General features: G+C 37.4%; 1 protein-coding gene across 10 annotated transcripts in view; it reads left to right on the forward strand.

Moving 5' to 3' along the window:
* The window catches only part of LOC5571706 (long-chain-fatty-acid--CoA ligase 6), a 110,920-nt gene extending 97,098 nt beyond the window's left edge, over positions 1 to 13,822 (forward strand). For all 10 annotated transcript variants that reach the window (XM_021853667.1, XM_021853665.1, XM_021853666.1 and 7 more), the window contains 6 exons: positions 3,039 to 3,212; positions 3,280 to 3,566; positions 3,627 to 4,523; positions 11,503 to 11,731; positions 11,800 to 11,973; positions 12,040 to 13,822. In XM_021853667.1, the coding sequence (XP_021709359.1) occupies positions 3,039 to 3,212; positions 3,280 to 3,566; positions 3,627 to 4,523; positions 11,503 to 11,731; positions 11,800 to 11,973; positions 12,040 to 12,177 (1,899 nt within the window). In that variant the 3' untranslated portion in view covers positions 12,178 to 13,822. The remainder of the gene's footprint in view (positions 1 to 3,038; positions 3,213 to 3,279; positions 3,567 to 3,626; positions 4,524 to 11,502; positions 11,732 to 11,799; positions 11,974 to 12,039) is intronic.
* Positions 13,823 to 15,949: the final 2,127 nt, after the last annotated feature.

Here is a 15,949-nt window from a genome sequence, read left to right on the forward strand (position 1 = left end):
CCCGAATTCCAAATCCCCGAACGACCGATAACCCCGAATGACATTACCCCGAATTCCAATATCATGCGGAAATGTCATCAATGTCATCATGTCAAGATAATTGTAAATTCGGGTTTTACGGGATAAAATAGCAATCGGGGTGATAGAATTCGGGGTAACGGCATTCGGGGTAATGGCATTCGAGGATATGGCATTTCGGATAATGAGGTATAATCCCATTTACGTGCATGTGAATTTTATGATGATTTGACAACTACGATTTTTCTTAGAATTTTAGAATTTTAGCTAGAAATCTGTATCTTGTGAAGAGATCTTGAGATTACAGAAACATAAAATTACAAAATTACAAGACTTTTGAAGATTCCAGTACTGAGATTCTGATGTAAAATCCGATGATCCAAGAAATATCTTTTGAAAGATACCAAAATAATTTCAAAAGATCAATAACCGAATCAAATGCCGGTTTTTTAATATTGCCACAAGAACCCCAGAAAGGCTTACATAATCCCAGAATTATTATAACAAATCTAGAATGTCTATCGGAATCCCAGAATTTTGTCTGAAATTCAGGAATTCCAATGGAAATCCGATAATCTTGGATGTCACAATTCTCATGTTAGGTTCAGATTTTTTAAGAAATAACACAATTATCGTAATACTTAAATACACGCAAAAATTCAAATTTCTACAGAATCTTACCGGAACCTCTGAACTCTTTTTTAAATCTCAGATTTTTTACGAAAATTTTAAAATATCTTTCGAAATATCAAAGCTAACATTATTTACTCATGATGTTTACTCACATTTTAATTATTCCATTCAATTCAACAATCTCAAAGCATGAGTGGCAACCTCTGAAGCTAACTCCCAGTAGCTTTGTAGTAAATGCTTTTTTATCCATAGCAACGCGTTGTTTGTATTATGTTCGAAAGGTGTAGTGAAATAAAATGATACAAACATGTTCCACTTGTGTTCCACATGTAGCATTTACTACCGAGAAAGGTACGAGATACTCCAATCTACTTTTTTGTTACCACAAGAAGAATTCTTAAAAGATTTCATCTGTGTCTTGATCTTGCCACAAAACTGTCGAAGATTTTGCTGCAAACCTTGAGAAGATTAAGATCACAAAACTCCTCAAAGGCTCAAGGACAAGAGATTTGTCAAAGATTAGCCAGGCATTTCAAACATCTCTTCAGGAAACTGCTGAAAATGTAAAAAAAATCTAGCTCTGATCTACTAAATATTTTATGAAAAGTCATTCAAAAATTCATCGTTGACAAAACAACAAAAGTTTTGGAAGATTTTTTTAAATATTTTTGTCAAGTACTAATCAAGGAACTTGAAAAGAATCCATCAAGGTGTTCTAGGATTCTAGTAAACTAGGAGTGTCTAAGAGTTGAGAATGCTAAATTTATTCGAAGCGCAACCTTTTAAGAAAGTTTAATATCAGCAGGCTGTCATTTTAACAAATGGAATGTTGTCTATAAAATTTAGGATTTATGTACTTAGGCAAGGGAGGGTGATAGTTTTCTCATGCATCTGTAGAATAGACGGTCCTCTGTTATTGTTCTGAGTGATCTCATCCCCGAACCATTTCAAATTTTCATCGAAAATACACTCAAGTGCTCATCTGCAAAATTTCAAAAGTTGTTGAGTGGTTACTTTCATCAGAGAAAACAACCACAAATATTTCATTTCTGATGTAATCTTATCCTGGCGATGACGCCAGACGCTTAATTATGGCACTTATATTTTTTCCAATGGAGCAAAATATTCGATGAGATAAAAAATATATATCAAAACCCATATAATTCTCTACCATCTGCCCAATTCTGTATATGCCATGGTGCATCATCAAGTAGAAGCCAAGTATATCCGACCAAACCGTAACGATCATCCTCTTACGCTTTACGATCGGCCTCACTCGAATCGACGAAATCGCAAAAACTGCAAACCACCGATGTGGGTGTGGAATTTTTCGTTTCACGAAACGACAAGACCAGACAAACAAACGCTTGTTTCCCGTGAAACAATTTAGCTTTCAATACCTATACTTGTAGTCTGCTGGTGCTTCAATGAGAAGATGCTCATTCGAAACATCTGTACACATACTGTGAATATTGGAAAATTGGAATACAGGTAAACAGTCTCGAGGATGATCTCGAACTGCAACATTGACGAAACCTTGTGCTGAAAATTGCTAGCACTTGGCGGCGGTCCTCTGAATGATCGTAAAAGTTCATTAACGACCAGATGTGACATTTGGAGCACTTGTCGGCATTTGTCTCTGGCATCGAGAACTCTAAATTTGACAGACAAAACTGCATGATTGATGGAATCCATATAACAGAAATGAATCTGTATACTAACCCTTCCCAAGTACAAGCGAAGTTCTGATAATTGAAACGTTATATTGACTTGATTGACATAACAGATAATAGATCTGGAGATATTATCAAAATGTTGTTCCAGAAACTTCGGAACCATAACAATATGCAATACAGATCAAATGAATAGTTTGCTGCTATTGGTCAGATCTTACATATGCCAAGAATACATTTTAGATATCCTTTTCAGATCATTTATCTCATATCTATCGAGTTAATATCATTTTTAGCTGTCCATATCAAAAGTTGCTGGGGGCCTTCCTTAGCCGAGTGGTTAGAGCTCGCGGCAACAAAGCAAAGTCATGTTGAAGGTATCTGGGTTCGATTCCCGGTCGGCTCAGGACATTTCCGTAATGGAAATTTCCTTGACTTCCCTGGGCATAGAGTATCATCGTACCTGCCACACGATATACGAATGCGAAAATGGCAACTTTGGCAAAGAAAGCTCTCAGTTAATAACTGTTGATGTGCTCATTGGACATTAAGCTGAGAAGTAAGCTTTGTCCCATTGAGGACGTAATGCCAAAAAGAAGAAAAATAAGAAGAATATATGAAGTTTTTACTTTTGCATTTCCAACACTGTAGCTTACGTATGTAACCATATCTGATTAATAATAACCGTTTCTTTCTTTTTGTTCTTGTTTCTAGGGTCCTGAACAAGTCCACGTGTCCAAATTCTATAAAGATGCCAAGGATGGCAAATATATCAGCTGTTTGGCAGATGACGCCCGAACGCTGTATCAAACCTTCCGAAAAGGAGTCATCGAGTCGAACAATGGACCCTGCTTGGGCTGGCGAGACAATCTTCAGTCGCCTTATCAGGTATGATTTTCCTGATATCACGTTTCCATAGATAGATTAAGTTTAACACGTGTTTTAACTATTTCAGTGGATGAACTTCAACGAGGCCCTGTTGCGGGCGAAGAACTTCGGCTCCGGACTGATTGCCCTCGGACTGCGACCTGGCCCGTCCACTTTCGTTGGTATCTACTCCCAGAACCGCCCCGAATGGATTCTTTTCGAGCAGGGATGTTATTGTTACTCGTTGGTTGTTGTTCCTTTGTACGATACGCTTGGACCGGATGCGTGTGCGTTTATCATCGATCAGACGGAAATCTCCGTCGTGGTGGTCGAAGACGACAAGAAGGTTAACTTGATACTCGACAAGGCACCCAAGTGAGATTTGTTTGTTTCGTTTCTGTTTCGCAAATTTTAACGTTTCCAATTTCATTGTAGAACTCTCCGGAAGTTTGTGGTGATCAAAGAGGTTCGGCCAGCCACGCTTCAGCGTGCCAAGAACCGTGGCATCGACATTCACTCGTTTGACGAGGTGGAAAAACTCGGTGCCGCCAAATCGTTCCCGGAAGTGGAACCCAAGCCGTCGGATCTCTGCACGGTTTGTTACACATCGGGTACAACGGGTAATCCAAAGGGGGTGATGCTTTCGCACATGAATGTCGTTTCCGGTGTTGCCGGAGTGTTCATGCAGCTCGGTCCTCACAAGCCTCGCGTAGGCGATATTATGATTTCGTTCCTCCCGTTGGCACACATGCTCGAACGATGCTGCGAAAACGGTGTCTACTACAACGGTGGTGCCGTAGGATTCTACTCCGGTGATATCAAAGAACTAACCAATGACCTGAAAGCCCTGAAGCCTACGCTAATGCCAGCTGTACCAAGGTTGCTGAATCGAGTGTACGATAAAATCTACTCCGAGGTATCGCGCTCATCGGTCAAGAAGCTGCTACTCAGGATGGCACTGAACGCAAAAGAAGCGGAAATCAAACGAGGAATAGTGCGACGAACCAGCATGTGGGACAAGCTGGTGTTCCGGAAGATTCAGGAAGGCTTCGGTGGACGGTTACGGTTGATGGTGGTGGGATCGGCTCCCCTTTCGCCAACAGTGCTCTCGTTCTGTCGAGCGGCTCTCGGATGCCTGATTTGCGAAGGCTATGGCCAAACGGAGTGTACCGCTCCAATCACACTGACTGTGCAAGGTGATTTCGTCCCTGGACATGTAGGTCCACCAGTTTCGTGTAACGCTGTGAAGCTTGTCGATGTGCCGGAAATGGAATATTATGCCTCTCAGCAGCAGGGAGAAATCTGCGTTAAGGGCGCTAATGTGTTTATTGGGTAAGTTGAATTATCTGAATATAATTAATTTCTAAAATAACTAAATTTTAATGTGGTTAAGTTACATTAGGAAATTTGTCACAAATATCTTCCAATGGATCTTTTTCTCAATTTTTCGCTTGGGCACCTCATCAAGCAGGCTTTGTCCACGTGAGGAAAGAATTTGAAAGGTTAACATCCTTCATATAATGGTGCGATATGTTAATGAGCATATCGCACCACTATATGAAGGACGTTAACCTTTCAAATTCTGTAACATTGATCAAAGTGGAGTTTAATATGCGACTTTATTAAATTTCACGAATAGGTTCGCCTTCTTATTCTTGGCATTACGTCCTCACGTGTACAAAGCCTGCTTGATGAGGTGCTCAATGAGCATTTCCACAGTTATAAACTGAGAGCTGTCTTTGCCAAAGTTGCCATTTTCGCATTCGTATATCGTGTGGCAAGTACGATGAAACTATATACCCTGGGAAGTTAAAGTGAAATGGAACGCTGTGGAACGGAGCGCAGAATCAAAACAAAACAGTGAAAGAGGCAACCAGAAACACGTTTCTAGAGTGACTAGATGTTCAAATTAAAAATGAACCCCGATGGTTTGCATGAGGTACCGTTCAAATTAGCGGGGTGCACGGTATTGGAACTAAGCATAAGCCGTATTTTCGCATTGAAAATCGTGTTGGTCAATATAGGCCACTAGTACCAATTTCTGCCACACTTCTGAAAATCATCAAGATTAGATGATTAGATGAGATGAAATCGAATTTATTGTTCCATTTATTATTTTAATAGTATTGTATTCTGAGAGTGCCATGATGAATCAATACCCGGACGCTTAAGTAGAAATAAATGATCGAACTCTATTTTAAACAAGTATTTATCGAATTAAAATGAAGTGTGATATACAGTAAGATTCCGTTTTTGGCAACAAAGTTTGAATTTTCAGTTGCCAAAAACGGAACCGTGCCAAAATCGGAACCAATATTCCAAATTTTATTTATCAATTATTGGTTTTGAAAACATCATTACAATGTCAATACATCATTTTTATGGAATCATAAGGCTTTGAGACTTCGAAAAGGTTCACTTCGAAGTATTTTTCCGAAGGGTTATACTATGCTATGAATCTATAGCCCCGTAATGTTAAATCTGGCAAACGTTTTTCTGGTGGCGTTTTTACGCCTCAACGTCTTCAATTATATTTAGAAGCTTTATTTAATTTTTGTATAAAAGGGCCTTTTAAAACCAATAATCGCATAAGTGACCTTTATTCAAGAACTAGACATTTTCTTAAAACTATGAAAGAACACGAAAAAAAAATTTTTTTTTTCTTATAAAGACGTATTTACGAATCAAAAGCGCTGGGTATTGCAAAACGGCATTAGCTTTTTTTTTAATTGAATGAACATTTAAAATCAGTTTAACTTATGGACTTAAGCGTAAAATTTGGAAAATTCGATAAGTTTAGAATTACTCTTTCAATTTATGTTTCTTATAAAGTAAAGCATTTTAAAATGAACGGTTGACTGCAATCAAAAAGGCAAACATAAAGATGAGATGTTGCATAAATGTGACTTGTAATTCTGTAGAATTTAATTTTTACTTGAAATAATTTTTCATTGAGCTTGATATATGTTTTACACCTACCTTATGAAATCAACTGAAATTTACAGGATCCTGTTATGAAACCTCAAGAACCTTATAGGAATCTTCAGGTTCTCATAAGAAATATACAGAAAAATGCTTGAGCTCTGAAGCATCCGCAGGATCTTGCATAGAGTTCTCAGGATCTTGCTAAGGATTTTGCTAGGAGTTAATATCTTGGAATTCCGCTGCGATGTTGCTGAAAATTCTCAAGTCTCCGATGAAAAAACATTTTAAGTTTATTATTATTAGGCTACCACTAGCACACTTTAAATTCCTCTGGGAACCTTTTCAAAACCCCCAAGCTTTCGCCGGAAATATTAAAAATACCACTAGAAATTTACATTATCCCGCTTAAAATTTACAGGACGCCCTATTGTTTATTAGGAATTACCAGATTTTGGACATAATTTCCATAACCATTTATACACTCTAAGGATCCCTCAAGAAGCCCTCAGTGTCCACTTGGAATCTGCAGATATCCTTATGAATTCGTTAAAATTTCAGGAAAGTCCCACAAGAATCCCTTAAGGATTCTCCAGGGTACAGTTAAGAATCTCATAGACTCAGTTCGTAAGGAACATTTTGATGATGTTAAGACACGTATGCTTGATTATAGAATTCTGGATCGTCTCTTAACAAATCTAACGCCTTACAGAGTCTATAGAAAAAAGGAAACGTAGCTTCAAATAGTTGACGCAGAGGGATCAATATACACACCAATACCACAGACAAATAGTTAAAACACTCTCAGTCTTATTTATCGCACGCTTCAATGATATTATTGAGACTAAATTGTAGTTTGGACTGTATTCGCATTTGTCATGTTATTTAATGAAATTTATTGAAAGTTATGATGCACGACATTTTGCTGTACATATTTGTATATATTATTGCGGTGTGTTTTTACATGCGCTATGTTTGTAAATCCATAATTATAAAGACAGTGAGCCAAAAAGATGAGACAAGATTTATGATTGTAACTCTGTGTGAGTCATAGATTATGCTCTTATGTCGGTGCTGGAGCTTTGTTCAAACAAGCTGTTCCAAATCTGAAGAAAAGTGTTTTTTATTGTATCACCTACTGGCAGACTCAAGTGGGCTGGACACTCAATATGACTGCCTAAGAAAAGAGTCTTTAGTTGAGATACTGGTGGAGATTATTGGCCTTATGAAACGTTGTCAATGTATGACCAATGACCATTCTGAAGTAAATAAGCGCGTACGCGAGTCCTTAGTAGTTGGTGAGATTTGGGGAAATATCAACGAAAATGGAGCTCTGGAATGTAATCGGTGTGGAGGTGACATGCTGTTCAAATGACTAAAGCAACAGACATGATAATATTTACAAAAAAATACAAATTTTAACGGTATTGAAAAATGTTGCCAAAAACGGATCCATTTTGTTGCCAAAATCGGGGGGTGCCAAAATCGGAATCCCACTGTAATACATTTATGATCATATGGTCAAAAATTTGATGCAGGTGTTTGACCTACGAAGCTGATAAACATAAATATTCAGTAAATATCTGGTTTAATTACCTCTATTGGCTGACGACTGGTGCAATCTGGTACTTGGTTTCATTCAGCATCAGGCGTTGCAGAATTCGTTCTCATTTGAGAATGAAGCACGATCAAAGCAAGCAAAGAAAAACAACCCATCTGTTGCGGTCCACGATCGTCATTGTATCGCAAGGTGTAACAAGTATAATAAATGGAAGCAGCGAGCGAGAGCCCCAACGAGAGAGCGATGATAAAATCCATTTTTCTCGCTTGTTTACCGTTGGGGATAGGTGTTTTTCTTTACTGGCACGATAAACAATCCACGAACTTCCAATAACAACAGTGTCCCCCCGGCTTGGAGCATGTTTAGAGGGGTTTTATCATGCACTACTATCCCCCCAATCTGATCAAACTTATAGCAGTATACGATAAACAGTCTCTCATAATGTGCAGCATGTTATGATAGTTACAGAGAGCGATACGTGAGAGATTCTCTCAATTTTCTCAGGATTCAATCCCTGTTCAGCATAAAAAATAAGGTCAAAATGATTTTCTAAGCTCTTATTATCACTATACTACACACTAAATATGCAACAAACTTCAAGATAATTCTAGCTCGCCAACGAAAATCAAGGCAGGCTTGGTTAAAATCACCAGTTTCGTTTTGATGTGTGCCTTCGGTCTATCGGACCAACATTGAAAGAGGGCCACATTACTCTGTGCATTTAATTTCACTTATTATAGAAAAAAAATATGCATATTTCACTATTGTTTTTTAATTTATATAAAAATGCTATTGTGACATTGCTTATGGATGAGTAGAAACACAATTTTATCTGCTTTTTTATCACCTTCAACAAAATGCAAAAATATGCTTCAATTACTTACGCGCTTTTATCATGTTAGTCCACTATTTTAGTAGGCGGCTCACACTGACAGTTCGTGACAGCAGAATCTCGGCTCACCTTGACGCACACAAATTTCGTATTGGTTTCTTCCTCCCAGGTATTTTCTGCTTTTCTGTTAAATTTTCTTTCCAATTATTAGTTTACAAAAGTAAAACACAGTACTTTCCAATGATGTCCAGATTTGAAGCCACTTGTCTTGTATCCCGAACAGCTTCTTTTTTCACAATTAAAGGTTTGTTTTCACGTTATGTCACAAGTGTAGTACTTCATATCTAAATGTATGTTTCGTACACTTTTACACTAGAATAATACATATAACTGTTGATTTAACATTGCGGTGCGTTCGTCGAGACTCTGTCTAAAATGATCCTTACTGCAAATAACTCATGTCAAACTAGAGCATCAATTTTGGTTTTATTTTTTATCAATTATCAGGCAATGTTAACTAGATTACAAATGAAACTATAATGACAAGTAATGTTGAAGGAAGTTAAAATTGCATACAATTTTATAAATTATTACATGATTTTTACATTCAATTTATGATAACTATCAGTTGTGCTACTTTTCCCCGAATGTCGGTTCTCCGAATACCAGTTTCCCGAATACCTCGTTTCCCCGAAAAGTTTATGGCGCTCATAATTGTCATTACTTCATACATTTTAGGGTGGCGAATGAACCGGTCATCTGATGTGCACCCTTCTTTATTTAATTGGCGGTTCTTTCGAGTTTCACCGTCCTCGGCATCTCTGCCAATAAGTTTTCACTCAAGATTCACCAAATATTTTATTCTTTCAATTGCCTATTGTTCTTTCTTGTACACCACTCTACCACTGAAGACTATTCATGCACCTCTTTTAACTGCATCATTTTTCGAGGAAACGGGGAATCTATGACAAAAAGTCGAAAGACAAAAGGTCTAAAGGACAGAAGGTTGAAAGACAAAAGGTTGAAAGGACAAAAGGTGGAAGAACAAAAAATAAGGGACAAAAGATCGAAAATCTATTTTCAAAAAAGCGAATAATTTTCGACCTTTGGTCCTTTTGACTTTTGTTTTTTGATCTTTTGTCCGAATGGGTTCGGGGAGAAGTAGCACAATCGATTTGTTCATAAGAATGAAAGTGTTATTTTTACGAAAATCGATGTTCAACTTTGTTCAACAGCTTTTGCTTTGGAGTTTTTAGGAAAAATCTTTAGTTCTTCAACCAGAAGCATATTGTTAGATCTCATATTTTCATAACATCGTAGAATAGAAGTTTAGTTTAGTAAGCGATCATGGTCGATAATGGGAATTGAATTGAGTGGTACCGTTCGCTCGGGAAACATGGTCGCTTTTATTGTGCCAAGTTCATGTTCATCACGCTCGCTCACGTTTTCAATGCCTGCTCGTGGTATCATTCATTTTTGGAAAATCTTCTAAGAAATTCTTGATAATCTACTATTTAATCTCTACACGAATAGCTAAAGAAGTCCATGGTAGAATCCATATTCTACTCCCTGGAATCCGCTTTTTACACTTTGGCGTTAGTCTCACCTTCAAAAATTGCCACTTGTTGCTAGCGTTGCTTTATGTGCCAATGTATGTTGACGTTCACTAGTGCCATCGTGTAGTCGAAACGAGTTTGTATGTCGCGCTGTTTGCGTTGGCGGCGCTGATGATTGACTCTAACCTTTACACATGATTTTGATGGAATTTTGTTCGAGCTTCCATGTCTGTTCTCTGTGCTTTGAGTCTTTAAAATAAGTTGTCTGACATTGGTTAGAGTCCGCGGCTACAAAGCAAAGCCATGCTGAAGGTGTCTGGGTTCGATTCCAGGTCGGTCCAGGTTCTTTTCGTTATGAAAATTTCCTTGCTTGCTGTGGGCATAGAGTATCATCGTACCTGCCACACGATATACGAATGTCAGCTTTGGCAAAGAAAGCTCTCAGTTAATAACTGTGGAAGTGCCCATTGAACACTAAGCTGAGAAGCAGGCTCTGTTCCAGTGAGGATGTAATGCCAAGAAGAAGAAGAAGAAGAAGAACGATCAGGCTTTAAAAAATTTAACGATCATTGACACACGAGCCATAATTTCATCCCATTTATCCGCCTGTATGCATACAACATGCATGAAATTTATCGTTCGTGGAAGATAACGAGCCACGAACGAAAACAAGGCAGACACACACCACCCACTGTTTGGCACCTATCACTGTGTGTTAACACTTGTAACATTCGCTGACACACTCTCGAGGCGAATATTTTTTTCATTTTCTGTGTTTTGTTTACAATTAAAGGAACACCCCTTTATTGGTCCAATAGATTATTATGAGGTTGTTTAAGGTTGCATTACAAAAAAAAAAAAAAAATGAAAGTTGTTACCAATTTTATGCAAAACATAAACCACCCGAATGGCTCGATACTGTTGCAGTGTGTGAGAGTTGCTGCTCTTGAACGCTCTCGTGCCACGTATTAAACGAGAGAGTGAATGTTTACACTTACAGGGTTCTTCGAAAGCGATGTGCCACGAACTGTTATGGTTCATGAACTGTTACACCACAGATAACAGATGTCTATGCTAGAACAAAAATTTTCTGAAAACCTGTGTAAATATTCAAATTTAAACTCCTTGCAATCACTAGCGCCGCCACACAACGAATTGCGTCAATCAGTGGTGAATATCAGTATATTGAAATATTTCATATTCACCACTGACATCGGCATGGGAACTTAGCGATGACAGCGACACCAAGACGTTGCCACTTGTTTTGCCGTTCGCAATGGCCGTTAATTGCCTTACACAGTTTTACAATCCGACTTCAACGTCTGTTATCTGTGGTTACACTATCCAAATATGGTTCGATCAGCTAATTCGGATCAAAATCCAAACGAAAACAATGTCTATAATGTTTAAATCTTTAATTTTATCTATTTTTCCTTCCAGCTACTACAAAGATCCCGTCCGGACAGCGGAGACGATTGACGAAGATGGTTGGCACCACACCGGGGACATCGGCCAATGGCTCCCCAACGGTACGCTCAAGGTAATCGATCGTAAGAAGCACATCTTCAAGCTGAGCCAGGGCGAGTACATTGTACCGGAAAAGATCGAAAATGCTTACATTCGCAGTCAGTACGTTGAGCAGGTGTTTGTCCACGGTGAAAGTCTTAAGGTTTGTTGAGTCGATTCTTTCTGCTGATTGGTATTTCAATAACGTGAACGTTTTTCTCTCTCCCACAGAGCTGTGTTGTGGCGATTGTAGTGCCTGACGTGGAAGTGGTCAAGCACTGGGCCATCGAGAACAACATTCCGGGAACGCTCAGCGTCCTGTGCAGCAATCCCGACGTTAAGCAGCTCATCTTGAACGATATGCTCGCCTGGGGCAAGGAGTTTGGACTTAAATCATTCGAACAGGTAAGATTGACAGTGAGGTCGCACGCTTCCGAAGTAAACGGTGTAATTGTTGGGTCATCATTTCAGGTTAAGGACATTTACCTTCACCCGGATCCGTTCTCGGTGCAGAATGGGCTGCTAACTCCGACTTTCAAGAGCCGACGGCCTCAAATCAAGAGCTACTTTGCGCCACAACTGGACGATATGTACAAACACCTGGACTGAACATGTTCCCTGTATTATCTGCCGTGTTAGCGAGCGAGTGTGAGAGCGTGAAAGGGTTTAGTGCGAGTATGTAGCAACATTTTATCTCATATGACCGCTAGCTGGGACTTTCAATTACTTGACGAAAAACGATTTATGAATACCAACCAGAATTACATAACCCCAGTTATAATGTGGTGCTTAGGCAAATACTGATGAGAGCGTGTTTGCATATGTTTTGTGGATACAAGCTCGAAAAAAAAACTGGTTGCACCTCCTAAGACTAAAATCCACAATAAACAGTTGCCAAGCGCCATTTTTGTGCTTCAAACGCAACGTAAATCTTTGATTTATATCATTCAGATTGCCGATAGTGTTGCAGATCGATGAAAAGCCTTTTAAATAAAGCGGGCAATCTTAACTGAATTTTACTTACTAAAACAGGACTTAAACCTTCATAAAACCAAAAGCTACTTAGTTGTTACTTAATAAATTATGAAACTTCGAAACAATTTCGAACCCGGTTACAAAATATAGAAACAAGAAATTACTTAAAATGAGGCATGCTATACAGTAGTAGAAAACTTTATAATGGAATTTATAGCGGTTGGATTCTTGAGTCAATTTTCAATTCTTATGACGTTAAGCTCCCGAACAAAAGATTCACTTCTCGGGGTTATCAACTTTAAACCATCACAAATACTGACTTAAGAATATGACAAGGAAAAAGTACTATTGTAACTAGGGAACTAGTTTTTACTCAATAATTCCTATCTTTGAAAATCCAATTTAGGTTGAATCCTTAGCAATTTTAGGTGATGAGCTCTAGTCAAGTTTTTCTGTTCTTTTAAAACTTTCTTTTTCGTAAAACAATACGCACGATAAAATGATATTCTATCTTTTCATGTTTGTATTGCGACAATATCACTTAGTAGCAAGTTAGCAAATGTTTTATGTATACATTTTATATAAAAAGAAACAAAAAACATGATACTGGGTTTTCACATAAAAATAAAACGATGTCCGATTTACAGTTTGCAAAATTATAATTATGCATTTCCAGACGTGAGCAATTCAAATTACGTAATCCAGAAAATTTGTTGAATAACTACCGCATTACATACCACAAACATATGAGTTCTACTGGAAAGGTGCTGCGTTAGTCCGTGTAGAAAGAAAGGCAGATAGGTTAATATAATTATGTTTTACGAAGAATGTTTAAACCAAAACCAAAAAAAATCAACTTCGCATCGACTAATAGATACACTCGAATCGACAGGTCAAATTAAGCCGTTCAAATCACATTCACACACTGAAGCAAAATACGAATGAGTACACACAAAATCGATTAAATTGCAATAAAAAAAACAGACTCACACGATGAAAAACTACACAAACACACATACGTTGAGAAATGGAATGAAAAGATACCATGTAGCGATATTGTAGAATATTGACAAAACACATTACACCATCAGCTGTTGATGAGCTGACCTAAAATTAAATGAACTAAAGAAAGAAAACTCTAATGAGCTGGATTTAAAGGCAATGGATAATATGATACAGCAGCTAACTAACGGAACACTTTTCACCGGGCGCCTATTTAATTGTAGAATAAATTGCAATACTATGTAGTTAGTTGAAACAGTGATGGTGAAAATCAAAACAAAGGTGTTTTTATTTTTGCTGGAAAATATGAGAAATTTTTTTGCAAACGTATTCAAAGTGTGTAGGTACAGGCCCGGATTTGGGGGGGTGCCAAGGGGGCAAATGCCCCGGGCCCCCCGATGAAGGGGGCCCCCCGAGGAATCAAAATTAAGAACAAAAAACATTTCAAATACCTTACAATATTTTCTCTTTAGACATTTGAACATATAATTCTGACGTTAAAGTCAACTATCCAATGTTTGAGTTATTGTTTTTCTCAAAGTATGGTTTGGTCAATTATTATTCTTCTATTCAATTCAAAGATTTTATCTGATTCCTATCAGAACTTTAAAAATTAAACATAAATTCTATCAGAAACTTGATGCGTAAGAGAAATTATTTTGTGACGTTGTAATCATTATTTTTATATATCTTTCAGTACTGCCAAGTCCCTAGCCAGGTCTAGGGAAGCTTCTAACCAACCGATTAACTTGAAAATTGAACTACATCTCATAAATAACTTGTATTTTGATATTTGAGAAATTTATCAAATTCTTTTCAAGATTTTGTAAGCTGTTTAAAATACTATTTCGAGAAAAATAACAACATTTTCAAACAGGAATATTTTTGAAATGTGAGTATTTAGCAGAAGGCATGTTTTCTGTTTTCAAAATATCTAAGTAACAAAACTTTGACATTTTTGTCAATATGGGTGGATTTTAAAAGCCTAGATACTTTTGCACAGTATTTGATGATTTATTTACAAATCTAAATTGAAGTTATTTTCAACATGCAGTTCAAATTTCAGGTCAATCAGCCGCGTGTACTTGATGTTTGTTAGTACTGTAAATCTTTTTTTTTTAGAGAATGCGGCAACCTGAGGAAACTGGAAACTTGTACTAAATAGAACCTAAAGGAGCTTTGGAGAAAACGACAGAAATTTTTCACTCCATACCAATTATATAGAAGCCAAAAAACGAGCAAATCTCCCACGAATTATTATATTTTTCTATTCTGGACGCAAAATCACCTCAAAACATTTTGGAAAGCTTAAAAACAGTCGATTTTTTTAATGTGTATAGCTCACAACCAACAATGTCACTTACACTACTTTGAATTCGGGCCACTCATATGTTTGGACCGATCATCTCGTTCAAAACTCAAATTCAAATAAGTTTGCGGAATCCCAAAAAGTGATGATGATGATGATGATTATTTAGCCACCATCAGCGCTAGGATTACCTATGGCTGCAGAATCATACCGGGATGGTATGATCTACCTGATGGTTTGTTGTAGCAGGGCTAGTTAATATCTTTGAAGACCTTTGGAAGACAACACTAAGGCTGTTTTCTCATGACAAAAGGCTGGCGACCCCACGCACTTTCATCCAGTCAACAGTTCAATTAACTCCCTTAGGCTACCCCTCCCCAATACCCAATATATAGTAATATATCATACATAGTGTTAAAAAAGTATCTTACCGTAAAATTATACAAATAATGTTAATGTGACTACCGTTGTTACTAGATACCGTGATCATCTCTGCATCTCCTCGGTAGTCGCAGGAAGGATTTTTGTTAGTGGGAAGGGTTAAAAAGTTACATGATCAGGGTTCACCTTGGTAAGTGATGCGACTCATGAAACTTTGATTTTAAATATCACTATTTTGTATGGCTTCATTATAAACGATGACAAATGTATGTCGTCACCTGTGCTGACGAACTATTCAAAAACAATTGTCAATTAAAAAAATAATTTATTTTCATTTGATGAGTGTTCATAAACTATGCCGACACACGGGGTGATTTATATATTTAATTCACAAGCATTGCATATCAAAAATCGATAAAAGGTAAAATATATATATGCATGCTTTCATAAAAAATAACATAAAAATAAAAAATAATCAAAGCTAAAACTAATAATAAAGAATAAAAGGAAATAACAAGAAAAAATATACTTAACAAAATCCAATTAAAATCTTGATAAATTTCAAAGCAACTTCACTATTGGACACTTGATAAAACCAAAGAATTGGAAACTTCGTAAAATTCGAGTGCTCTTCAAAATACAGGAATGAACGATCCCTTGAAAAAGTTCCTCCTCAGTCCAACGTCCAACCAATGTACGGAACACGAAACATGA

Source organism: Aedes aegypti, chromosome 3, assembly GCF_002204515.2.
Source record: "Aedes aegypti strain LVP_AGWG chromosome 3, AaegL5.0 Primary Assembly, whole genome shotgun sequence".
Taxonomy (NCBI): Eukaryota; Metazoa; Arthropoda; class Insecta; order Diptera; family Culicidae; genus Aedes; species Aedes aegypti.